At 44.1% G+C, this 27,206-nt stretch overlaps 1 protein-coding gene and 1 pseudogene across 4 annotated transcripts in view; one reads left to right on the top strand and one right to left on the bottom strand.

Moving 5' to 3' along the window:
- The first annotated feature begins 585 nt into the window (after positions 1 to 585).
- The window catches only part of IP6K2 (inositol hexakisphosphate kinase 2), a 28,885-nt gene continuing 2,264 nt past the window's right edge, over positions 586 to 27,206 (top strand). For 2 of the 4 annotated variants that reach the window (XM_084988353.1, XM_003132192.7), the window contains exons 1-5: positions 586 to 651; positions 19,671 to 20,001; positions 21,918 to 22,140; positions 23,231 to 23,406; positions 26,454 to 26,629. In XM_084988353.1, coding sequence (XP_084844479.1) covers positions 19,800 to 20,001; positions 21,918 to 22,140; positions 23,231 to 23,406; positions 26,454 to 26,629 — 777 coding nt within the window. In that variant the 5' untranslated portion in view covers positions 586 to 651; positions 19,671 to 19,799. The remainder of the gene's footprint in view (positions 652 to 19,670; positions 20,002 to 21,917; positions 22,141 to 23,230; positions 23,407 to 26,453; positions 26,630 to 27,206) is intronic. The other 2 variants (XM_084988354.1, XM_021070643.2) reach the window with 1 other exon arrangement.
- Positions 12,441 to 13,069, bottom strand: LOC110256442 (large ribosomal subunit protein uL1 pseudogene; annotated as a pseudogene).

Below are 27,206 nucleotides of genomic sequence, written 5' to 3'. Positions count from 1 at the left end.
CACTGGGTAACCCACCAGTCCACAAAGGGTTGTACAGCCATTCCTCTGTCCACCTCTCTATATCTAGTCATTTGTCCATCCATCTACACCTAGTCATCTGTCTACCTGTGCATATAACCGCCAATGTATCCACCGTCTACAGTCACTCTTTTGTCCGTCTTCCTGTCCATCCACATCCAGTCCTTTATCCATCTATTTGCTAGGGTGACCAACTTTCCAGTTGATGCAGACTCTCTCAATGTTAGCGTTGAAATTCCTGCATCCCAGAAAGTCCCTCGTACCCAGGAAAAACGGTACAAGTGGCTGATCCATCAGTACCCCTAGCATCCTGCATTGCACTGATCAACTGGAAACCCATTTGTCCACCCAACCTGACCTCCTTGACCACCTTCTCCCTCAGAGGCAGAAAAGGCTCCACCCTCTGACCCCGCCCATGCCCCGCCCCTTCCGGAAGCCACTGCAACGAATCCTGGCGCCCTAGCAACAGCGCTTTTTGGGCCGCCCAGTCCGCGAGCTGGGCTCTTGGTGCGAGCCAATAGTGAGGGGCTCCGGGAGTGAGGCCCGGGGGGCGGGGCTCGGCGCGACGGCAGCCATCTTGGTGGGAGAGAAACAATAGGACGGAAGCGTCGCTGGACCGGGCTGAGGCGGCAGGTAACGTCCGCTTTGCCGGGCCTGTGGCTCTGCCGCCCCGGGGGTTTTGGAGGGGGTTTTCTCTGGGCCGTTGGGAAGCGAGGTCGTTGGTCGTTAGGGGTGTCCTCGGCTTATTTGAGAGGGGTTCTTACATGATTTGGGGGGGCGAGAGATCTCAGGGTCCTTTTGGGACCAGATTTCCCTGGGTCATTTGAGTGAGGCATTATTTCTTCACGTTACTGGAGAGAGAATATCTCCCCTGGTTTTGAAGGGCAGACTCATCCCTGGTCATTGGGGGGTCTCCCAGATATTTGGGAGGTGCAGGATCTCTCCCGGTCATTGAAGTCTGCAGCCTTTGCTGGAGGGCAAGATCTGGATCATTACAGTGCCTCCCCAGGACTTTGGTGTCCACGACTCCCGGGTTATTGAGGGGAGCCTCCTTGAGTCTTTGGCATAGAATTCAGCTCAGTACCTCAGGTACGGTTACCTGCAGCCGGCAGAAGTGCAGCCATTTTGGGTATTGAATGCCAGTTCGATTTGTCAGTGGGTGTCTCGTGGGGAAATCTGCACACCTAACCTTCTTATCCCCCAAAGTCCTAAAATGGATCCGAGGACGTCGTCTTTATAGAGATAAGCTTCGCTATGGGTGGAGCTTTCATTTCTTTCACATTGGATTACAGACTGCTTTTTATCTTGCATCCCAATGATTTGTTTCATTTTGGGCTTTTATTCAGTTTCATGTATTAGAGCTAAATTGCAGGAAAATTAGTCCAAATGTTGTGGAAGGAAAATGTAGAAACCAGTAAAATCTAGTGCTCTTAAATACCAGAGGAAATAGAACTAAACACTGCTTGGAATAAAACATTTTGGTAGCAAAATGTGCACGGAGCAAGAATAAGATAAAATCATCTGAAAGAATAGTTTTAAGGAAAAGTACTAAAACTTTTGAAGTATTTGCATTTTTAGCAGGGTAACGTTTTAAGTGAACTAAGATGCTTATTTACAAAGGTCGCTGCAGTGGAGTTTGTGTAATTGCATTCTGCAACCAGGTGTTAAGTATTTAAAGAGAAGTTTCAGGGTGGGGTTATTATTGTTTTAACTTTAACCACCACCAGAATTAAAACTGAGCAAAATAAGTACTTTTATCGGATTGACATAATAGGCCAGTTGATTGCTTAGTAACTTTTTCTGGAGGAAAAAAGTCAGTTGAAGGGTTAACTGTTGCTGTAGTTGGTTTACCTGCTTTGTGACTTTAGAGTGGAATTAACAGGAATTGTTAGAAATCAGGTGAATGAAAACCAGGACTAGAGTTGATATAATTTAAAGACCAGTTTAGCAGACATAATAGATTTCTACTTCACAGGTGACAGACAAGTGCGTGGTAAACCAGCCCCATATCTGTCTGAGCAGTGGAATGTGTGAGGAAAGCACCACTGCTGACCGATGAACCTTAGCCAGTCTTCCTTGCAGAGGGGTGCAAGGGGTGCCAGAGCCTTCTCTAAGCATGGGAGATGTCACTGGTATCTAGGCAACAGGGATGAGACTGAGCCTCCCTGAGGCCAGCTTGTTGAGGTGAAAATTGTCCATTGTTTGGCTCATAAAGAGGATGCACTGGGAAGAACTTTTCTTTTAAGTGAAGTTATTTTGCCTAGTGGGATAATCACCTTAAACAAATAGAACACATTTTTGTATAGGAGATGATTGCTTTCATGCAATTACATTTTTAAAGCTTTTTTTTTTTAATTAATTCTATTTTTGCCTGTTTGCATGCTAAGTAATAAAAGTAACCAAGTAGGAGTTCTTGTTGTGGCTCAATGGTAACCAACTCAACTAGTATCCATGAAGATGTGGGTTCGATCCCTGGCCTTACTCGGTAGTTTAAGGATGCAATGTCGACTTTGAGCTGGGGTGTAGGTCACAGTTGAGGCTCGGATCCTAAATTGCTGTGGCTATGGCTGTGGCCGGCAGCTACAGCTCTAATTAGACCCCTAGCTTGGGAACCTCCATATGCCGTGGGTATGGCCCTAAAAAGACCAAAAAAAAAAGAAAGTAACAAGTAGCACTAGTGTTTTACAGTATATTCTGGTAGCAAGGTAGGGTCCTTTTTCCCAAAATTGAGTTTAGCCTTTACCTAGAAATTTGAAGAAAAATGTCTTCTAAGAGACTCCTAAGATGATGATGTATAGTTGGTTTGGGTCTGTCAGCCATCCATCCATCCATCCATCCATCACCAGCTTCTACAGTTACCAGCTCCTAGCCAATCTTGTTTCATTTACAGTCTGCCTTCCTCCCTTCCCCTTTTAAAAAAAAAGGCTGAAGTTTTTAGGAAGCGCATACACAAAATGTATTTGATCCATATGTCTCTCATTGTGTACTTCTAAGGTAAGGAACTACCCACGGTTTCTACAACACCATTATTCTGACTAAAAAACAATTACAATTCCTAAATTTTTTTTTCACATACTCAGTCATAGTCTGATGTCCCTGATTGTCTTATTTTTTTAATAGTTAGTTTGTTCAGTTGGGATCCAAATAAAGTCACATTGCATCTGATTACAATATCTTTTTTGTCTCAAGTTTATATATGCTCACCCTGTTTTGTAATTTATCTGTTGAAGCAGCTTTCATTTATCCTATAAGGGTTCCCCTATGTTGGGTTTTGCTGATCACACCCTGTGCTTGAGACCTTTTGACTCTGGTTGCTAGGTCTGAAGGGGTCACACCTGTATTTCTTTGCAGTGAGAAAGTTATAACAGAACTGCCAAGGCTTATTCAAAAATGAGCCCCAGACATGAACTCTGAGGGCTCTCAGGGACCTGTAGGGCTACACAGTGCAAGACTCCTGCCTCTGGGTTGTGTGGTCCTGATTTTCCATGTGGAACGGGGAGGAGATTCTTGTCCTCCAAGAGGATGTCGATGTTTTGCTCCTTGTCCCCTTACAGACCTCCTTGTCCCCTTACAGACCTCCTTGTCTCAAACTGAACTTGCACCCTCTGCTCACAGGCTGTTCACAGTTATGGAGGCCTTGACCCAGTGCTCTCTTTTCTTTGCACATTACTCTTGGGGTACCTTCTGTCTTCCCTTTGTAAGTAGTTCCCAAATTTTGTTTCAGGTTCACTCAAACTTTATTCCCACTGCTTCCAATGATCTGTTGTACATTTCTTCTTGATTGCTTGACCATCCCTTATATTTAAGTGTCTGCAGCTCAACTCACTATCTTCTCAGTTGTTTCCGCATCCTCGTTCTGACTTGTGAAAGCTTAGTATCTGACTCACCTCTCTAATACAATTCCTTGTATCAAGGATTCTGAAGATAGGGTCCATGGTTGCCAGCTCCATAAATTGTATGCAGAGTTCGGTGAGGGTACATTTTCAGGAGAGAGGCCCACAGTTATCTCACATTCTCCAGGGGGTCAGTTGCCCTGTCCAGGGTGAAGGGCAGTGTGCTACACCTTGACATCTACCAAGTCCTGCTTCTGTATCTTACCCCCTCCGTCCTTAATCTCCTGAGTGGACTGGACAGGGTGGCAGTCCCTGTGGTGCAGTGAAGAAGACGGGAGACCTTGTACCCTGCCAACTGTGCCGTTGAATCGGGGAGGTGATATTAAAGAGGTCATTCCAGGTGAGACAGGTGCCTGGAGACAGTAGTCCTGATGTCTTAGTGGCCCCAGAATATGAGGGCTTTCAGGACTTTTTCCCACACTCTTGCCCTGGGGATGAAGGTGGAGAGACTCAAGAGAAGGAAGCCCAGGCGGGGAGATGTTGGAGAGGTCAGCTTGGTCATCCTGATTGCCTTCCAGGGTTTGCCGCTCTGTTTGGGAGAGCCAGGGAAGGTATTCCTGATGTCATCTCCTTTCTCCAGAAAACTCCCAGGAACTGTGAGGGCAGTGTTGCCATCTCCTCTTTCATCTTTAATTTTGAATCTTTAATCTTCAAATAACCAAATATTAAATTCATAAGCTTTGTAACTTTTTTAAAAGTTACCAGAAACATTTCTATGGTATGATAATGAAACAGAGAAGCTTGATAGAGCTCTAAGGCATTCACAGTTTTTCTTTAAAAGTTTAAACATTTTTCTTCTCTTGAATGAACTCCCTTTTACAAAAATATGTGTTTCTAATATTTATAGGAATTGTATCTCTTCCTTTGCAGACAGAGAAGGGTCCTAGTAAATGCTGGTTCCTGCTCCACTATCCCTGTACCCATGTCACTGCAGTAGTGACCTCTGCTGGTCCTCTCTGAAACCAGGTTTTTCCTTGTTTCTGCCTGGTTATTTTTTTTTTTTTTTTTTTTTTTTTTTTGATTTTTGTCTTTTTAGGGCCACACTCGCAGCATATGGAGGTTCCCAGGCTAGGGATTGAATCAGAGCTGCAGCTGCTGGCCTACACCACAGCCACAGTAGTGTGGGATCTGAGCCATGTCTGGAACCTATACTACAGCTCACAGCAACGCTGGATCTTTAACCCACTGAGCAAGGCCAGGGATCGAACCTGTGTCCTCTTGGATGTTAGATTCGCTTCCACTGAGCCACAATGGGAACTCCTGCAGCTTTTTAAAAGGAATCATATATAGGAGTTCCCGTCGTGGCGCAGTGGTTAACGAATCCGACTAAGAACCATGAGGTTGTGGGTTCCATCCCTGCCCTTGCTCAGTGGGTTAACGATCCGGCGTTGCCGTGAGCTGTGGTGTAGGTTGCAGACATGGCTCGGATCCCGCGTTGCTGTGGCTCTGGCGTAGGCCGGCAGCTACAGCTCCGATTCGACCCATAGCTTGGGAACCTCCATATGCCGCGGGAGCAGCCCAAGAAATAGCAACAACGACAACAACAAAAAGACAAAAGACAAAAAAAAAAATAAATAAATAAATAAAAATAAAAGGAATCATATATAGACAGAAGTGGAAAGATGTCTAAGACGTATAATTTGGGGGTGGGGAATGGCAAAACACAGGACAAATACTGAATAATTTTACTTAGATGAGAAACTAGAGTACTCAAATTTATAGAGCCAGAAAGTTGAATGGTAGTTACCAGGGTTTTGGGGGTAGGGAGAGTGGGAAGTCATTAATGTGTATAGGGTTTCATTTTGAGATTATGATAAAGTTCTGGAGATTGATAGTGGCAATTATTGCATAACATTCTGAATGTACTTAATGCCACAGAACTGTACACCCCAAAATAATTAAAATGCAGAGTTCCTGGAGTTCCCGTCGTGGCGCAGTGGCTAATGAATCCAACTAGGAACCATGAGGTTGCGGATTTGATCCCTGGCCTTGCTCAGTGGGGTAAGAATCCGGAGTTGCTGTGAGCTGTGGTGTAGATTGCAGACACGGCTCGGATCTTGTGTTGCTGTGGCTCTGGCGTAGGCCGGCGGCTACAGCTCTGATTCAACCCCTAGCCTGGGAACCGCCATATGCTGCGGGAGCGGTCCTAGAAATGACAAGAAAGACAAAAATAAATAAATAAATAAAATGCAGAGTTCCTGCTGTGATGCAGTGGGTTATTGATCTGGCTTGTCTCTAGAGGCGCAATTTGATCCGCAGCCCTGCACGGTGGGTTAAGGATAGGTCACAGCTCCAGTTCGATTCCATCCCTGGCCTGAGACCTTCCATATGTCACAGGTACAACCAAAAAAGAAAAAAGATAAAATAGTTAAAATTGTAAATTTTACATTGTGTGCATTCTATCACTATTTTTTAAAAGGTAGGTGAGAAAAATAAAGCTGATTATATTGGGGGAAAAAAGGCAAAACAACACAAATAGCCTGATCCTTTTTGTGTAAAGAATAGAAAAATGCATTGAAGAAAATCTGCAGGATGAAGAGACCCCAAACTAATAATGGTCATTTTATCACACTTGTAACCAATTTAAAAATCTCTTCTTTAAGAGCTAAACAGAATATCCCTTGGCACTCCATTCCTGTACCTGTCATGGAAACTCCCTTTCTTCATCCCCTTTACACAAATGCAAATGTAATACACTCTTATCCTCTTATACTGTCAAGTCTACCTTCTGACCTCCATCTTCCATTGGCCTTTTTGTAGGAGCTGGGACAAAGGACAGCACACATTTGAGAAGTGATTTGCATGTAAGCCAGGCAGTAGTCTAGATTTTTAATCTTGTTCCCACCTCATGGCACCTCCATAAAACTACCACGCCTGGTTTACAGATGAAGACAGGCACTGAGAGTAGGTAAAACACCATTAATACCTAAATATAAGGCAGGCCCCAGTTTGTCAGAGATATTTTATTTAATTTATTTAAGTATATCTTTTTTAAAAAAAATTATTGAATAATAGTTGATTTACAGTGCTGTGTTAGTTTCAGAAATACAGCAAAGTGAATCAGTTGTACATATACATATATCTATTCTTTTTCAGATTCCTTTCCCACGTAGAGTTTACAGAATGTTGAGCAGAATTTTCTGGCTATGCAGTAGTTCCATGTTAGTTACCTATTTTATATTTAGTAGTATGTATGTGTTAATCCCAAACTACTAATTTATCCCTCCTCTGCATGTTTCTCCTTTGGTAAGTTTGATTTCAAAATCTGTGAGTCTTTTTCTGTTTTGTAAGTAAGTTCATTTGTATCATTTTTTAAAATTAGATTCCACATATAAGTGATATGATATTTGTCTTTCTCTGTCTTAGTATGAGAATCTTTAGGTCCATCCATGTTGCTCCAGATGGCATTATTTCTTTCTTTTTTTGTATATATGCACCACATCTTCTTTATCTGTTCCTCTGTCAGTGGACATTTAGGTTGTTTCCATGTGTTGGCTATTGTAAATAGTGCTGCACTGAACATTGGGATGCATGTATCTTTTCAAATTAGGATTTTCTCTGGATATATGCCCATGAATGTGATTGCTGGACCATATAGTAGTTCTATATTTAGTTTTTTAAGGACCTTCTATACTATTCTTCATATGGGTTGTAAGGGAGGAAATTTTAGAGTTTTTTTTTTTTTGTTTTATATTGTTTTGTTTGGCTTTTGTCCTTTTTAGGGCCGCACCTGCAGCATATGGAGGTTCCCAGGCTAGGGGTTGAATCGGAGCTGTACCTGCTGGCTACAGCCACAGCAACACCAGATCCAAGCCGCATCTGCAATGTACACCACAGCTCATGACAATGCCAGATCCTTAACCCACTGAGCGAGGCCAGGGATCAAACCCACAACCTCATGGTTCCTAGTTGGATTCGTTTCCACTGTGCCACAACAGGAACTCCAGAAGAATTTTTTTGATAAAATTCAAGTGTATAAGCTTACAGAGATATACTTGAAAGTTGAGCTTCTTGTAGTTCTTTTATGTTTTTATTGTTGACTGGACCTGTGGCATTTGGAATTTCCTAGGCCAGAGATCGAACCCGCACCACAGCAGTGACAATACCAGATACTTTAGCCGCTAGACCACCAGAAAACTCTGCTTCTGTGCATCTTTGCCATCCTATAGCCATGTTTGAAGGTGCTTGCCTCTTGAATATTCATCCTTACCTTTCAGTGTTAGAGATGTTCTTGTTGGAACCTTTATCTCAAGCTGGTTTTGACCTCTGCAGTACACCCCTTTTACTGTGTCGATGGTTTTTTCTTTTTTCTTTTTAGGGCCGTACCTATGGCACATGGAGGTTCCCAGGCTAGGGGTCCAATTGGAGCTACAGCTGTTGGCCTATACCACAGCCATAGCAACATCAGATCCAAGCCATATCTGCAACCTACACCACAGCTCACAGCAATGCCGGATCCTTAACCCACTGAGTGAGGCCAGGGATCAAACCAATAACCTCATGGTTCCTAGTCAGATTTGTTTCCACTGCGCCATGACGGGAACGCCTGTGTTGTTTTTAATAACACCTTTATTGAGCTATAGTTCACATACCATGTAATTCATCTCCAAAGAAGTTCTGTATCCCTCATCCCCAATGTAGCCCTCCTCCCCACTGGCCCATCGGTCTTCCTATAAGTCTTCTCACCCTGGCATGTTTTAAAGGACACCTTGCACTTTGTTACACCCTGGGGATGGAGAGAGGAAGCAAGTCAGTGCCGCCCAGCTTGTCCTAGTGTCACTTGTGATGCTATAATCCGAAGGTAGTTGCCTTGTGATCAGGAAGGCTATAGTGCTTTACCATTTTGCCATTTTCTGAGTGGGAGATTGGAGGCTGAAGACTTTGACTTAATCAGCAAGAGTTTCTTGGCCCCGACTATGCCCCACATCATGCTAAGGTGCACCTTGGGTTCATTCTTTGTTGTTGTTTATGGATATTTTCTCCAGTCTTTCTCAGGGTTTTTTGTTTTGTTTCCAAAGGGGTCAGTGGGTCTGCTTCAGAACTGTTGGTACATTTGGACTTGATTTTCCCAAAGAAATTTTTTGTATTTTGCTGTGCCTTATTTTGGAAAGAAATCTCAGGACTCATGGTGGATGACTGGTGAAGGGTTATGTGTTAGGACATAGTTCTGTGACCTGTATAGTGTCAGGAATTTTCTCACTCCTGTATCTCATTCTTTACCTGGCTGGTCATGGAGGAATGCTGACTGTACTTAGAGTAGTTGGGCTAAAAGCTGCCATATTGGTGCTACGAGCCTGGGATGCTTTGCAGACCCTTGAGGGGAATATTTACCTGAGTGAGGTGTTGTGAGGACCCAGAGGAAATTGTGCTTTCTGGGCACAGGATCTGGTGCATTGCAGGGCACAGGTTGGTTTCTCATTGTGCTGGCCTGGGTGGGTTGGGGCTGCGTGGGTTCTGTGGCCACCCCTGAGGACTGAATCATTTTTGGCACTGTTTCAGATGAGTTCATGTGTCATCTGGTTTGGGAACTGATTGAGAAATGAGCAGGGGTAAACATCAACCACAGGCAGGCAGCATGTAATCTTGCCTAAAGCTAATGGTCTGTTACCTATTGACGTATGAGAGAACCGTGACTCAAGGTAGGAAAGTCCTAAATAGATAGACCTTAGCAATTTTAGCCATGGTCTTCAGGGGTCATTTCTGCATGTTCCTTTTGTGTATGTTTCCTACAAGGTGGTGGGAGTTGTAGTCTGCATCATGGAGGAGGAGACTATAGAGATGGAGACTTGCCCTTGAAGAGAGGTAACAGGCTTTTAAGGAGGACTGGTAATTCTTCATATGTGTGTGGACTACATTTATGTATTTATAAATAAATGTGATATTCTGATAAAGAGGAAATGTGTCACCTTAGAATCCAAATGAATAATTTAGATTTTCTTGAAGGAGTGATGCCACAGTTTTATCTGGAAAAAACTTATTTTTTGTTTTTTGTTTTGGCTGTGCTTGTGGCATGCAGAAATTCCTGGGCCAGTGGTCAAACCTGTGCCACAGCCGTGACCCAAGCTGCTGCAGTGACTAGGCCAGATCCTTAAATCACCGTGCCACAAGAGAACTCCTAGAAAAAGCTTTTCAAAACTGCTAAAACTCTGTAATTCAAGCAGTGTAATTGGTGAACATATTTCTAGATTGGCTGAAAGTTCCTTCTCCTTGTCCCCCTCACTGTCTTGGGGCCCTCTATCCTTTCATTCCAGAAATCTGGTCTGACAAGCAAAGAGATGGGGCAGTGTGATCATGCTGATAGTTCTACAGATACGCCTCTGAGAGGCTGCTATTTCCCTTATGAATAAACTTGTCCAGATTTTTGAAACAGAATCTACTGTTTTATTGTTCCTCAGCATTGGTAGAAGGATCTGCACTGGAAACAGTTCCACTTAAACTGGTAGTTTCTCTTTTGTTAAAACTAGAATAAAATGTTAATGAGAGGGAAAATGAACACCTGATATTGAACCCCAGGCATTTGTGTCAAGTCAGTACAACGCTTTGTCTTGTCTCTCTGGACCTGCTGCTTTCTTTGGTGGAGCCATCACCTGTTAGGGCATGGGGTGACTCTTTCAGCCTTGTTAGCAGTGAGTCTTTCATCTCTAAGTGCCTTTTGTTTTCCATGATGAGGCCTAGGTGATATGGTCCACCCATCTGTGGGGGAAGTGATCCTAGTAGCTGCTCCAGAAGGAGTTATAGGAGTTAAGGAGCTATAGAACAAATTAAGTGCTCAGTAAATAGTAACTCTTGTATCTGGCATTGTATCCCATTATCACTGAAGGTTGAGTTGGTTACTTCCTCCTTTCAGCATCTTATACATACTTCAGGGATAGGACTGGGGTTATTGTCCTTACTTGTTTATATATAGTTGGTCTCCCAGGGTCTCCAACTATTCAGTTGGAGAGCAGTTCTGAGCATGCAGTGTGAGTTGGATCTGTGTTTTTGTTTGTGTGTGGATGAATTTAAAACCTTCAAGAAAAGGCATTAGGAGTTCCTGTCGTGGCTCAGTGGTTAACAAATCCGGCTAGAACCATGAGGTTGTGGGTTCAATCCCTGGCCTTGCTCAGTGAGTTAAGGATCCGATGTTGCGGTGAGTTGTGGCGTAGGTCGCAGACACAGCTTGGATCCCGAATTGTTGTGGCTGTGGTGTAGGCCGGCAGCTACAGCTCCAATTAGACCCCTAGCCTGGGAACTTCCATATGTGGTGGGCTTGGCACTAAAAAGCAAAAAAAAAGAAAGAAAGCTGAAGAGAGGGTAGTAACAGTTTTACCAGTAAGTTTGGGAAGATCCAACTTTTCTGAAGCTTATGTAATGTAGTATAAATATATATAGTTCATTTATATAAACATAGGATTGTAAGTATCACCTTTAAACAAAAGAATTTACAATTATGGGAGTTTCTGCTGTGGCACGGCAGGTTGAGGATCCATCTTTTTCTTTGCAGTGGCATGGGTTCAATCCCTGGCCCCGAGCAGTGGGTTAAGGATCTGTCATTGCAGCAACTGTGGTATAAATTGCAGCTGCGGCTCGAATTAGATCCCTGGCCCTGGAACTTGCATATGCTGCAGATGCAGCTGGAAAAAAAAAGAATTTACAATTATGAGAATTACTAGGTCCCTGGCCTGGGAATTTCCACATGCTGTAGGCTTGGTAAAAAAAAAAAAAAGAAGAAGAAAAAACAATTAGTTAAGACAGTGAATGTTTGGATTGAAAAAGTTATGTATTTCAAAAATCAATACTACAATACTTTTTTCCCTGCATTTCTGGGCAGCATATTGCCTGCTTTGTTCTATGACAGCAGTGTTATAAAGATGGAAATAATTACCTTTCAGTGATAAAAGCCTGAAACTCTGGGTCTTTGGGATGTGAGCTCAATACTAATACAGAATTTTTTTTTTTTTCTTTTTAGAGCCGCACTCATGGCATATGGAGGTTCCTAGGCTAGGGGTCCAATTGGAGCTGTTGCTGCCAGCCATAGCCACAGCCACAGCAACGCCAGATCCAAGCTGCGTCTACAACCTACGCCATAGCTCATGGCAATGCTGATCATTAACCTGCTGAGTGAGGCCAGAGATTGAACCTGTAACCTCATGGTTCCTAGTTGGATTCACTTCCACTGTGCCATGACGGGAACTCCTAATACAGAATTTTTGAATGCTAATTAGTATATTTGTTTTGAACTATGATAGGATCTTAATAGAGAATTTTCCAAAAGGTTTGTTGTCATTACATTAAGAGGCTTTTTTTCTATGAAATGTTTCCGCACCAGCAGGTCCCAGGTGAGTGTTCAGGTGCAGGGTCCTTCATTTATGCTCCCCAGTTAATGCAGACTTAATAAGGTAGAAGATTATAAATGCTCAGAATGAATTCTGTAAAGTGTGTGGCGTGCCTCTTTTTAATGATTGTACTCCTGTGTGGCTAGTTCAGGTTTGGGTAATTGCAGGTGCTTTTTTTTTTTTAATGGTGGCAGATGGTTTATTAAGCTGAGCCTTAGTACAGGCACTGGGGCTTGCCCATGGTGCTCTTAATATAAAAAGCCCAGATGTTCTGCCAATTTTTCTTCAGCAATGACACCAGCAAGTCAACAGCTAAATGGATGTTGTACACAGGCTCATCATCTGTCATCTTCATGTGGCCAGCAGCCACTGGCAGACACAGCATCTTCTTCACCTGGAACTTGATCATGGACTTAATCAACTTCGGCCACACATTCTCATTGTGGGTCAGCAAAGAAGGGAACTTGCTAGGCTTATTCAGGACTGGGCCCAGGATTCGTTGAATCTGCTTTATTAGAGAGTCTGAATCCAAAAAGACATCATACTTCTTGGCCAGCTTCTTGACCAGTTTCTTATTCTTGTTGAGTTTCTTCAGCGCCTCGATGTCCATGTGCAGGATATCCACAGCCTTGGCCTCATCACAGTGCTGCTGGTCTTCCGAAACATACATGGAGAACTAGGCGCAGGCAGTTAAGCCTGACTGTGCCTGAGAAGAGTTTGTCCTTTTGAGGGTCATAGTTCTTCAGGCTGATCTGAAACTCCACCATCTCCAAAAACTTCTGCACTTTTGTTCGTTCCCATGCAGAGGGTATCAGGGGAGACTTTGCTGCTCATGGTGCCTGGCACAGCAATAACTGGAAAAAAAAAGCTTCAGGTGCCTTTTGAGTTTTCTGTTGATCTTTGTGTAGCAGGTATTCATGATGTAGTAGTGATTTTAAGCATATCCTATGGAGAACTTACTCTGTGCTGGCGTGCCTCTGGACTCTGAGATTCAGCAGATTAAACAGAGCAGTCAAAAATCTTTGACTATGAACTTTGTTTCTCTTAGGGGCAAGGTGGAGGAAACACAATAAATAGGACAGGGAGTTCCCGTTGTCTCAGCGGAAACAAATTTGACTAGTAACCAAGAGGCCACAGGTTTGATCCTTGGCCTCGCTCAGTGGATTAAGGATCCAGTGTTGCCATGAGCTGAGGTGTAGGTGGTAGATGTGGCTGGGATCTGGCGTTGCTGTGGCTGTGGTGTAGGCCGGCAGCTGTAGCTCCAATTGGATTCCGAGACTGGGAACCTCCATATGCCGTGGATGCAGCCCTATAAAGACCAAAAATATATATATATATATATATATATGTGTGTGTGTGTGTGTGTGTGTATATATATGTGTGTGTATATATATATCACTACAGCAGCTACAGTTGTTGCAGAGGTGCAGGTTCAATTCCTGGCCCTGTGCAGTGGGTTAAGGGATCCAGCAAGCATTGCTACTGGGTTCAATTCCCTGGCCTGAGAATTTCCATATGCCTCAGGTTTAGCCATAAAAAATAGATCCCAGTAAAAATTAGGCTTTCAAGGAGTTCTCTTGTGGTGCAGCAGGTTAAGGATCCAGTGTTGTCACTATAGTGTCACAGGTTTGATCCCTGGCACAGAAACTTCTATATGCTGCAGGCTCAGCCAAAAAAAAAAAAAAAAGACTTTCAAAATGAACAGATGGCTTTAGGATTAGCAGTGGGTGTCATGGATTTATGAGGGAAAATATGGCTGTCCCTGAAAGTCTCTACCATCAGGGAGTATCTTCACAGAAAAGAGGAAGCACTTTTTTTGGCCAAGATCACAACCCAGGCTTATCTTGCTAGGCATGAGATGCTCAATGAAAGCAAATGCGCCCAGTTAGAATGGATGGGAACGTATGAAGTTCCTGTCGTGGTACAGCGGAAGTGAATCTGACTGGGAACCATGAGGTCGCCTCACTCAGTGGGTTGAGGATCTGGCGTTGCTGTGAGCTGTGGTGTAGGTTGCTGACGAGGCTCAGATCCTGCTTTGCTGTGGTGTAGGCCGGCAGCTGTAGCTCCGATTGGACCCCAAAACTGGGGACCTCCATATGCCATGGGTGCTGCCCTAAAAAACAAAACAAAAAGATTGGATAGGAAGGTAAATTTCAGCCAGTGCCTTTGCATGTAGAAACTATTTAACAGCTAATATGGTCTTTTAATTGCAGTCTTTTCTGATTATTAAAATAGTATTGCTTAGTATGAAAATTTTGTAAATTAAAAAATATATAAGGAAAAATCCAATTCCTTCATTGATATATAATTTATATACAATAAGATTCATTGGTTTTAAGTCTCCAGTTTGATGTTTTGACCCATTTATGTAGTCACATATTCACTGTTCCAGTCACAGCATAGAACATTTTCATTACCCCTGAAAGTTCTCTTGGGCCTCTTTGCAATCAGTCCTATTCCCCTATCTCTGCCTCCTGGCAACAACTGCGTATCTACTTTCTGTTATTACGGTTTTTTGGTTTTGCCTTTTTTTTTTTTTTTTTTTTTTGGTCTTTTTGGGGCTGCACCTGAAGCATATGCAAGTTCCCAGACTAGGGATGGAATCAAAGCTGCAGCTGCCAGCCTACACCACGGCCACAACAATGTGGGATGGGAGCTGAGTCTGCAACCTACACCACAGCTCATGGCAACACCATATCCTTAACCCACTCCGCAAGGCCAGGGATCGAACCCGAGTTCTCATGGATACTAGTTGGGTTCGTTATCCAGTAAGCCACAATGGGAACTCCTCTGCTATTACAGTTTTGCTTTTTTTGGAATGTCATATAAATGGAACCATATAGTATACAGTACACAGGCTTTTTTAGTTAACATAATACTTTTGTGATTAATCTTTTTGTTGTTGCATATATTCAATAATATGGATAAACCACAGTTTGTTTATTCATTCATCCATTTAGTGGACATTTGGTTTTTTACGACCTTTTGGCTATTGTGAATAGTGCTACTGTGAACATTCTTATACTAGTCTTTATGTGGACATTCATTTTCATTTCTCTTAGATAAATGCCTATGAATAGGATTGCTGGGTCATATAATAAGTATATGTTTACCTTAATAAGAGACTACCAAACTGTTTTCCAAGATGGCTATACTTTTTTGCATTCCTACCAGTGATGTTTGAGAATTCCAGTGACTGACCCTGGTGATATAGTTATGGGTTGTGTATAGAGGTGCGCAGATGTGGGCAGTGGCTCTGGAGCTCATGAAGAGGAGGTGCAGGTGGTGAAGATTGTTTTTACACCATCACACTAGTGTGCTTCACACCATCTCCAGTGATTGCCCAACCCTGGGGCTTTTCTAGAGGTAGAGTAAGTGGCCTCAGCAGATCTTGTTTATAGCCTCATTAACTAAATTCTAGATGTGTGAGCTAAGGACCCAGGGGTTTTCATGAGTCATAGTTGTTTTATTTGCAACATTTTAAAAGTTCAGACTGTTAAGGCATTGTTACTAGCAGATCCTTAAACTAATTAAGGATAAATTTGAAGAGATGGGCTGTGGGGGAAAATCTATGTCCTAGGCTAGATTGAATCATGTTCTGTGTTCCCTACCTGTTGATAGTTTCAATGACAAATGTGAGGCAATGTGTGAAACTAAAATAGATGCTAAATCTGAAGCCAGTATTTTATGGTTATTTCCTTTCTCCGTAGGTTCAGGGTCCATACCTCACATGGACCTCTCAGTAATTAATAATCTGGGAAACTAGGTCTTGGACGTCAGATGTTTAAAAACCTTTAAGAGAGCCAGTTGCTCAGACCATTTGTGGAACAGAGAAAGAGTAGCAGTGAAATGGAACACATGCTTTGGGCATTTTTCTTTCCTCTGAGGAGGCTGAGGCTGCTAGAGAAGAACCTGATCTGTTGTGTAATCCTTGAAAAATTGATACTTCATTTTCCCACAGGGATAGGGCCTCTAAGGGACCCTAGAACAAAAGTTCTGTTTCCCTTGTCTGCAGCCCTAGATGTGAGAAAAAAAGTATAGTGAAGCCATATTTATGTTCATGTTGAAAGGTTGAATATAATTGAAATTTAAAAATCACAAAACAGGATTTAACATATTATGTGCAGAGCAGCGGTTTTTAATGTTTTTTCCTATTTGATTAAAACAAACTGCTGGTTACCACTTACTAATTTGATTATACCATCCAGAGTAGAGATCTACCCCAGGTTTCTCCTCTCCATTTTATAGACCAGAAAACTAGAACCCAGATGGAGCTAGGGACTTGGCGTGTTCCTCCAACCAATTAAATGGCAGAACTGGGACCAGAATCTGGCTCCACCTCACTACAGGGTAATCACTTTTCTCCCTAATTCTGCCTCACATTTAGGAGTTTCCTCTCTCATGAGACTTGGCACAGGCGAGAAAGGGCATTTTTTTTCTTTGTCTCTCTAGCTAAGATTCTTCTCTGGGGAGCAGTGTTCCGTGGACTGCCAGAGATCGGTGCTTGGGGGAGGGTGGCAAGGTGCCACGTTATACCCAGCAGCTAATGAACACAAAGAGAAGGAGATGGAGAAGGAGATGGAGACCCTTACTGGTCCTTTCAGCCTCCAGCCATACCCATGAACCATACATACTCTAGAGAGGTGGCGTGAAGAACCAGTTTTTCTTTTGGATTTTTCACTAGAGGTGAGGAATGGGTATGAGAGAGAACTGGAGAGAGAATTTTTTTTTTTCTACTTAATTGAATACATTTAAGGAATCTTGAACAGAGTTGGAAAAGGATCTCCATTGGTGTTAGCATTGCTCTGGTAATAAAAGCAGTTTTGCATGTTTTTTTGTTTGTTTGTTTATTTTGCCTTTTAGGGCCATACCTGCGGCATATGAAAATTCCCAGGCTAGGGGTTGAATTGGAGCTACGGCCACCAGCCTACACCACAGCCGCAGCAACATAGAATCCAGGCTGCATCTGCGACCTACACCACAGCTCACAGCATCACCAGATGCTTAACCCACTGAGCGAGGCCAGGGATTGAACCCGAAACCTCATGGTACTAGTCGGATTCATTTCCGCTGTACCACAATGGGAACTCCCAGTTTTACATGTTTATGAAACATTTGAATTATGTTTCTAAAGCCTGGCCCACAAGGAGAGTCTGCTTTCACAGTTTAATAACAGTGGTACCTGGTTCTTGCTTAGGTACTCGTAGTCCGATCAGCAGTTAGTAGCTCTCTTTTGGTGTTGCTCTTGCTCAAGAGGTCTTTTTCACTAATGAAAAACTTGTATGAATGGATGTTTATATAAACCTAAAGGGCCTGTATGGCCTAGCATCTCAGAGCTCCACCTTCTGGAGTGGCTGGAAGGTACTCACTCATCCTTCGAGCTGATTGCCTGTTTTGTGTCTTGGGACTCTTCTCAGCACATGCCCTCCCAAGGGCTTCTTTGATGAGAAGGTAGTGCCAGATGAGAAATCAGAGCCTTTGGTTTTCTGCCCCTTGCATGTACAAAAGCTTATTTATTCCTAATCTTCGAGTCCAGTGGGGGCCCACCATCAGTTATTTCTGAAAGGAAGAGACTAAACTTTTAAAAAGAGGCTGTTTTATAAATAGAAAATATAAATATACAGCGAAAGCACTGTCACAGGACAAGCTAAATGTGTCATGTACATTTGAGTGCTATACCAAGGCAGATGTGCCATAGACCCTGGGCTCCAGAGGCAGCCATGTGGAGATATCCAGTAGTTTGAAATTCCATTTGGGAACTATGGTTTATTGTCCCTAGCCCTGGATAAGGTTCCTTAGCTCTCAGAATGAGCTTCATTGTTTTCCTACAGAGAGAGTAGTGCCTGGCCTCATAGAAAGTATCCTGAGGGCAAATGAATTAAGTTCCTGTAGTGAGCCCAGCACAGACTAGGCGCTTCACCCATCTTAGAGACCAGTGGGCACATCTCCAGCCAGTCCTTTCTCACCACCACCACCGTCTCAGTTGGGAGTAATTGGAATCAGAGTGCTTAGTAAAAACCTGTACCGATACTAAACTGTAACCCAAGCCCTTTTAGTAGTGCTAGTAGTGAATGTGTAGTCTGTACTAAATTATAGACAGAGAACAGAACAGCTTGACATACCTTGAAATGATTCATAGACGCATACAGGTATGCTTTGCTGAGATCCAGTGTGCTTAGGGATTTGAGGTGAGGTCTAAGGCCCTGGGCCTCAGTGGATGAGACCCTGAGTGCCCCAAGAGTGCAGCTTTGGTTTAAAGGTGTGTCCTAGCTTTTGGAGATTGGGATAGAACTGAAAAAATGGTCTAGTGGTGACCTAGAACACTATGTATCTTTTTAAAAGGAGTTAGCCAGCCTTGATTGGTTGTTTTTAGATACAAACGTTAATCATTAAAGCTAGGCCCAATCCCCACTGCTAAATAAGGTTAATAGGGCTTATCTTTGGCCTTGAGCAGGGCAGTGTGCATGGACACCCTGGGGGAATAAATCTGACTAGATGGTGCATAAGCAGGTTTTCCCTTTCAGGTCATTTTATAAAAACAAAATTAATGACCAGGAGTGAACCCTAATGTAAACTATGATGCTATATGAGTATAGATTCTCATGATATATAACAAGTGTACCACTCTGACAGAGGATATTGTTAATGGAGGAGGCTATGCATGTGTGGAGAAGATGGTTTTATGGGAAATCTGTATTTTCTCAGTTTTGCTATGAACCTAAAACTGCTCTAAAAAAATAAAGTCTGGGGTTCCCGTCCTGGCGCAGTGGTTAACGAATCCGACTAGGAACCATGAGGTTGTGGGTTCGATCCCTGACCTTGCTCAGTGGGTTAAGGATCCCGCGTTGCCGTGAGCTGTGGTGTAGGTTGCAGACGCGGCTCGGATCCCGCGTTGCTGTGGCTCTGGTGTAGGCCGGCAGCTACAGCTCCCATTTGACCCCTAGCCTGGGCACCTCCATATGCCGCGGGAGCGGCCGAAAAAATGGCAAAAAGACAAAAAATAATAATAATTTAAAAAAATAAAAAAAGTCTATTAACATATATTTATATAAAATGGAGAGACCTGGGCATCAATTACTGGGAATTTTTATCTGAAAGTGGGAAGATTTAATCCTAATATTAGGTTTGAAATTGTGATAATACCTTGTCGTGAAGCCGATAACAATAATGTTAGTTTCTAGGTAACGCCTAAGGCCAGGTGGAGTGATTGGGACTGTTTAGGGGTCCGAAGAGCCAGTCCCTGCCTGTTTGCATTCAGCATCCAGACCCGCCCTGCCCCACCCCACCACTGGCTGTTTGTTTCTGCGGGAGGAGGCGGGGCCGGTGTGGGCGTGACCGCGTGTGAGCTTAGGCTGTTTTTGTCTCTCTGCTGGAGGAGGAGGACTAGTGCCTCCAAGGCGTTTCCCAGGTCGCTTCCAACTCCCTTGTCTCTATTTGCTTCCAGCAGAGTGTCCTGCCCCACACAACTAAGGAGTTGAGGCCAGACAGAAGCAGGGACAGAGGACAGACCGAGGACGCATTGGCCACTGGACCCCGCCACCTCCCCCTTCTCTCTGCCGCCCGCATCTGGAGGATGAGCCCAGCTTTCAGGGCCATGGACGTGGAGCCCCGTGCCAAGGGCATCCTGCTGGAGCCCTTTGTCCACCAGGTTGGGGGGCACTCATGCGTGCTCCGCTTCAATGAGACGACCCTGTGCAAGCCCCTGGTCCCGAGGGAGCACCAGTTCTACGAGACCCTCCCAGCCGAGATGCGCAAATTCACTCCCCAATACAAAGGTGAGCCCCCAGCTGCCATAGGGGTTGCCAGCGCCTGGCGATGACATGCAAGGTATCTCCGCCAAGAAAGGCCCCGGGCAGCCGGGCAGCCATCCTCGGAGCCCTCACCCCTCCCACTCACTCTGTGTTTTCCCTCCTCCTCCTCTTGGCCCTCGTCCACCACCTCACACCCTCAGTTTTCAAGCCCTGGTAAGCTTGAAATTGCTTTGTTTTGTGGATTTGTTTTGAGTTTATTTTTGGTGGAAGTGTAGTTCTGTTTTATGCTCAGGTGTCTCTTGATCAAGGTAACCCATAGTCCCCCATGAGGGAACAGCCGGGGAAGACTTTGGGAGGATTTTACCCAGAATACTTGCTGCCTGCTTTTTGTCCTCCAGGAAACCAGAAGCCTTGGTGATTAGGTAGGCTGGAAGCAGGGTTGAGTCAGATGGAATGCAGGAGTGGGAGGCTTGTGCTGATTAGCTGAAGCCCTTTGCTATTACAGAATGTCCCCAAAACTACTATATTACAGCAATCCCTTTGATTCACATATGGTGACTCGTTCTTCCTTTTTATAGTACATTTTGGAGAGGGACATCCACAACCACCAGCATGGTGCGGTCTTTCTTGGGGAGGGGGGATCCTGTGTAAATAAAGGAAGAATCCGTTAAGGAAATTAATTTTAAAGTTACATTGCCTGGTTATACAAAAGACTCTTGAACAACTTGGGTTCTTCTGGGACTGTTGAAACATGCTCGTTGAAGACAGAATGTACTGGGTGCCTCTCTCTGTACTCTGAACATGCATGTGTGTTGTGATGGGGGTGGGGGAGTTGGGGGCCCTCACTTGGTCCTTCTCTGTTGTTTTTTCCAGGACAAAGCCAAAGGCCCCTTGTTAGCTGGCCGCCCCTGTCCCCATTTTTCCCCTGGTTCTTTCCCCATGGCCACAGGAAATTGTGGTCCCCTGAATTCCCCACCCCCGCTCCTCTGCGCCCAGAGCCGGGTACCACCTCAGAAGTGTCGTCTCTTTGAGCACGCATTCCCCTGCAGCAAGCGAGCGGGCGGGCAGCAAGGACTGAGCAAATTGAGTGATCCCAGGCCAGAGAGGCCTGGGAAGAAAAGTGTTCAGCCAGTCGCTTGTAAGGCACTCGTCGGCACCTGCTGAAATGCTCCCACCTGACAGCCCCCTCCTCAAAGACTGTCTAATTACACATGGCAGGTTCTAGAGACTCGGGGAGAGCTGCTTTCAAGGCCGCTGCGCATCTGTGCTCCCAGCCCAACCCTATTTGCCTTGTGTTCATTTTGTTCTTTTGTTACATGAGACTGCAAAGACCAATAAAGCAATATATTTGAGAAGGACAAAAGGCTTGGGGGTGCCCACCATGTGGGGGCACTACAAGAAGCCTTTGCTAGGGTCTCTTTTGTGCTGTGTGGTTTGTTTTGTTTGCTCCTTTATTTTGTTTTGCTTGCCCAGTCTTCCCTTACCCTTGGATGCTTCTTATTCCTCAGGCAAATCTGTGTTCAGGCTCTGCTTTAAAGCAAGCCTCAAGGCCGTCGGAGTTTCTGTTTAGGGCATTAAAAATTCCCACAAGATATAAAGAGCAAATGTTTTTACATCTTTCTCAGGATTAGAAGAATTACATAAATTAATAAACATTTTCAATGATGGAAAAATGTGTCTTGTAATTCTTTGGCTCTTGCCTTGTTGAGTGCATCAGAGAGGAAGACTCTTGGCCATGTTTGCTCCCTAATCGCTTGTCTTGTATGGTGTCATCTTTTCTAGATGTTTTGATATTTGTTAGGCTTGCAGATGAGTTTGGGCCTCTGGCAACATAGAGACTAAGGAACAGGGTAAGAAAAAAACAAATGTTACAATCATGTTATTTATAACCAATCTTCCTGTGGAATTAAACGTCCTCTCTGTTCCTCACCTCCTTCCAGGTGTTGTATCTGTGTGCTTTGAAGAAGACAAAGACAGGAACTTGTGCTTAATAGCATATCCATTAAAAGGGGACCTTGGAGCTGTGGAAAGTGTAGATAATTCAGACTGTGAACCAAAGAGTAAGCTCCTAAGGTGGACAAACAAAAAACATCACGTCTTAGAAACAGAAAAGACCCCCAAAGACTGGGTTCGGCAGCACCGGAAAGAGGAGAAGATGAAGAGGTACGTGTAGACCTCTGGACTTTGGGAGGGGAGGGATCTCATTTACAGCCCAGTCCCTGGGGCTAAGGACTCACACAATGGACTTACTAAGTACCTTGTCACTCAGTGGCCGATTTCCACATGGCATGCTCAGCTTGTCTCTCTTTTTTTTTTTTTCAGGGCCGCACCTGCAGCATATGGAAATTCCCAGACTAGGGCTCAAATCTGCCAGCCTATGCCACAGCCACAGCAACTCGGGATCCAAGCTGCATCTGTGGCCTATACCACAGCTCACTGCAATGCCTGGTCCTGAACCTGCTGAGCGAGGCCAGGGCTTGAACCGCATTATCATGGATACTAGTCGGATTTGTTTCCCCTGTGCCACAACGGGAACTCCCTCAGCTTCTCTTTTTGACTCTGAGTTAGATCATGCCATTTCAGGTGAAACAACTGTAGTGGCAGCAGTTAAAGAATTTTAGTCAGTCAGTCCTTCTGCAACTGCCCTGTGCCAGGCCCTGTGTTGCATCTTGGGGATGTAGCAGTGACCCAGATAGGAGCCATCCCCTCACCTCAGGTTGTTCACTGATAGTGGGAGACAGAATGGTCAGTTGGGTATCCCTAGATCCTGAGGATCCACCTAAGCAGAGACCTCCCAGTGCTGTACCTTGGGAGAGCTTGTAAAAATATAAATTACATATTTAAAATGCACCTAAGTAGGTTGACTTAAGGAATTTCAGTTCAGATTGTCTCCATCTCCAGCATTCTGAGTCAGGGAACCTGAGTATACCAGAAGCCAAGGGGTAGTACTGTCTAGAAGAAGAGGGCAGTAAAGACTGCCTTGGGAGTGCGGGGTGTTCTTGCAGCCTGAGTTTCCCTTACTGTAGGAAAACAGCAAGCCTACTTTTTTTTTTTTTTTTTTTTTTTTAATCAACCTGTCTTGAGGTATAAGCTACATAAAATAAAACGTATTCATTTGAAGTGTTTAATGTGTACATTGAAATGACCACCACATCAAGGTATCAGAGTTCTGTCACTCCAGAAAGCTCCTTCATACCTCTTTGCCTCTGAATTTTGATAAGACTTGATTTCTCAGCTCCTTGTCTCTTTATAGCCATAAATTAGAAGAAGAACTTGAGTGGCTGAAGAAATCTGAAGTCTTGTACTACAGTGTAGAGAAAAAGGGGAATGTAAGTTCCCAGCTTAAACACTACAACCCTTGGAGCATGAAGTGTCACCAGCAACAGTTACAGAGAATGAAGGAGAATGCAAAACATCGAAACCAGTACAGTATCCTTTGTTCACAGGGCGTCTCTGCCTTTGGGAGAGGGGAGGGCAAGTGAGGAGACCCATGGAGCTTGGAGAAAGAAATTGGATTGTTTAGTCATGGTTGTGCCAGGGCACCCTATATGGTAACCATGGGCAAATAGCACTTTCTTCAAGGGCTGAGGGCTGGTCTCAGGGTGCAGGTGGTGGGGAAGGGGCTTTGATGGGTTCCTGGGGGCGAGGGGCACCTCATGGCGAGACCAACTTGCACTGGGGGGCTTTAGCTTAGAGTATAAGAAGCTAGTGCATGTTTTCCGACTCCTGCGCAAGTCCCCTAATAGTGCTTAACCGCTAGGGTCTGGAATGGGGTAGGACTGACTTTTCAGTCTGAGTCACCAGACTGGCACATGAAGAAAACACAGGGTCCTTTCTTTTTTTAAGAGTCAGGGAACCTGGATGTTCCAGATAGAATAATGCATTGAATCTCTAAGTACCAGTCTCTCAGGTCCAGCAATTGGTTAACCCACTCATGTCAGTCTCTTGTCATGACTGTTTACCCAGCAGCCTCCAGCTGAATTCTCTCTGAAGCAAGTGTCAGATAGTTCATCTGTATATGCCTCAGCATGTATCTCTAAAAGAAAGATATTTTAAAACATCAATACCGTTATTATTCCTTGCAAAGTGGACAGTAATTCCTTAGTATTAAATATCTAATTTGGTCCCTATTTTCCTAACGTCTCATAAATGTTTTTATTGACGATTTATTTGAATGGGGATCCAAATGAGATTCACATATTGCATTTGGTTGAGATGTTTAAGTCTTTTAAAATACCCTTTCTGGGAGTTCTCATTGTGGCACAGTGGAAATGAATCCAACTAGTAACCATGAGGTTGTGGGGTTGATCCCTGGCCTCACTCAGTGGTTAAGGATCCAGCATTGCCGTGAGCTATGGTGTAGGTGGCAGACATGGCTCGGATTTGGTGTTGCTGTGGCTGTGGCATAGGCTGGCAGCTTTAGCTCCAATTCAACCCCTAGCCTGGGAACCTCCATGTGCTGCCAGTGTGGCCCTAAAAAGCAAAAGCAAAAAAATATATATGTGTATATATATACCCTTTCTGTTTTTTCTTCTTGACATTTTCTTGTCAAAGAAACTAGGTCTTCTGGAGTTTCCCACCGTCTGGATTTTACTGATTACATCCTGTGGTGTCTTTTACATGTTACTCTTTCCCCTCTGTTTCCATTAAGTTGATAATTTGATCCACAGGCTTGATCAGATTCAGGTTCAGTTTTGGGGAAGTGGGGCAAGAATCCTTGAGATGGTATTGTACCTGTCCATGGGGAAGAACAGTATTTAGTTGCCTTTATCTTTTGTATCATCAATGCCTTAGATCATTTTTTCATTAGGTGATTTCTGATTTTGTCCTTCCTTTTTCATTCATTAGCTGGAATCCTTCTGTAAAGAAACTTTCTCTCATCAACTATATATTTATCCTAAGATACAGTTCATATAGGAAAGGCAGGTTAAATGTTTATTTTTCTTCATTTACTAGATATTTGGGATAATGAGATCATTTCTTAACATACTTCAGAGGTGACTAGTGAGTTTTTCAGCATTATTATGAACCCATAAATTTAAACACATTTGAAGTGTTTTAGTCTATTGCAGTTATCTTTACTGATGCTTAAATTGTCCCGTGTTTGGTGAGTGGGAGCCTATTTTAAAATAGGCTCCTGAGTCATTTTGACACAATCTCAGTAGTCTGGTGGCTGTTTTACTTTCTGGTATGAAGAGATGGAACAGGGTCATATACGTTTTCTGTTCCAGATGTGAATTCAGTCATTTCTCTAAGGCAGGGGTTGCCCACTTTTTCAGTAAAGGGCCAGATAGTAAATGTTTAGGCTTTGCAGGTCATATACTGCATCACAGCTCTACCATTGTAGCAAGAAAGCAGCCATAGATGATAATGTAAATGAGTGAACATGGCTGTATTCCAGTGAAGCTATTTATGGTCACTGAGATTTGAATTTCATTCAGTTTTCATGTGTCATGAAGTATTATATATACTTTTGACCTCTTAAAAATATAAGAACCAGAGTTTTCACTGTGGCACAGTGGGATTGGCAGCATCTTGGGAATGCTGGGTTGCAGGTTTGATCCCTGGACCAGCACACTGGGTTAAGGATCCAGCGTTGCTGCAGTTGCAGCTTAGGTCTCAACTTCAGCTCAGGTCTCATCCCTGCTCTGGGAACTCCATATGCCTCGGGGCAGACAAAAATGGGGGGGGGAGAAAAACATGTTTATAAGAACCACTTGTACCTAGCGTGCAAGGGTATATTCAACCTGCATTGGGTCAGTTCACCATTTCCTGCTCCAAGAGAGCTCATATATTTGGTCATTGTTTCTAGATCTTTTCAGTGTCCCCAACTGGAAAGTAACATTTATTTTAAAGAGAAAACTTGTTATGAGTTCATACTGATATTTCTAGTTCACATTTTAACACGGATTTACTGAACTTAATGTTTTACTTGTAATTTAGGACAGTTTTTAGCCATGGTCCCACATTTGCTGAGTTCAGGAAATGGTGTATGTGTCTCTCAGGCTGTTCTCAGTTCAGTTCCCTGAGAAGAACTGAAGGTACCTTTTAAAAGCCTTCTAGTCAAGCCCTGAGCTGCTCCCCTGCATGGGAGATAGCAGGGTCCCTAGGACACTGTGTGCAGGCATTGTCCCCTGGGAGTGCCAAGGCCCCATGGAGCAGCACCTTTTCTTCTTTTTTTTTCTTTTTCTTTTTATTGGCGCACCAGCTGCATATGGAAGTTCCCAGCCTAGGGGTCAAATCAGAGCTACAGCTGCTGGTCTACACTACAACAATGCAGAATCTGAACCGCATCTGCGACCTACACCACAGCTCACAGCAGTGCCGGATCCTTAACCCACTGATCGAGGCCAGGGATCAAACCTGCATCCTTGCATCCTCATGGATACTAGTTAGGCTTGTTACCACTGAGCCACAGTGGGAACTTCTGGAGCAAACGCCTTTTCTTTAGAGGAGTTTTGTCCTTAACCACTCAGAATTTATTTTACTGGAGAACTTGACTTCCCGTTATGAGGTGCCTTGTGTCTTGGACCTCAAGATGGGTACACGCCAGCATGGTGACGATGCTTCAGAGGAGAAGGCAGCTAACCAGATCCGCAAATGCCAGCAGAGCACATCTGCGGTCATTGGTGTCCGAGTATGTGGCATGCAGGTGAGGAGTGCTGGTGCGTGGCGTGGGTTGCCTAGGGTATCCAGGAGCTGCCACTCCCCAACTTGAGCATAATCTCCTTTGGTCAGAGATTCTAGGAGTTCCCACTGTGCTGCAGTGGGATTAGCAGCCTGTCTGCAACACAGGATGCAGGTTTGATCCCCGGCTTGGCACAGTGGGTTGAAGGAATCGGTGTTGCTTCATCTGTAGCTAGGATCTGATCCCTGGCCTGGGAACTCCACATGCCACAGAGTAGCACCCCCAAAAAAGATTCCAGATTTGACTGAATCTGCCGCTTTCAGGTTAGAAAAGAAAGCATGAATGCCTGGATGATCCCCTCTGGGGCTAGCTTGGCTGGCTGAGTCCAGAGGTTGTGGACAGGAGGGGGAGAAAGGCAAGAGGGTTAGGCCCCCTTCACCAAGCCATACACTGAGCAGGGGGCTGGTGATAGAACCAGGTCAGAGAGCTGCATCCTGAGTGGGTGCTGATTAGAAAGGACAGTGTCTCGGGTCATTGGTGTACTTAACAAGTGAAAGGATCTGAGATGACTGTCAGCACCTGACCTGCTGTTCTCCTCCCA

Source organism: Sus scrofa, chromosome 13 (assembly GCF_054392235.1).
Source record: "Sus scrofa isolate SSC_HxYL_T2T_F1_AM1 chromosome 13, Sscrofa_HxYL_maternal_Yorkshire_Landrace_v2.0, whole genome shotgun sequence".
In the NCBI taxonomy this organism is placed as follows: Eukaryota; Metazoa; Chordata; class Mammalia; order Artiodactyla; family Suidae; genus Sus; species Sus scrofa.
The sequence above is the reverse complement of the archived record's forward strand: the minus strand, read 5'-3'. Positions and strand labels throughout refer to the sequence as shown.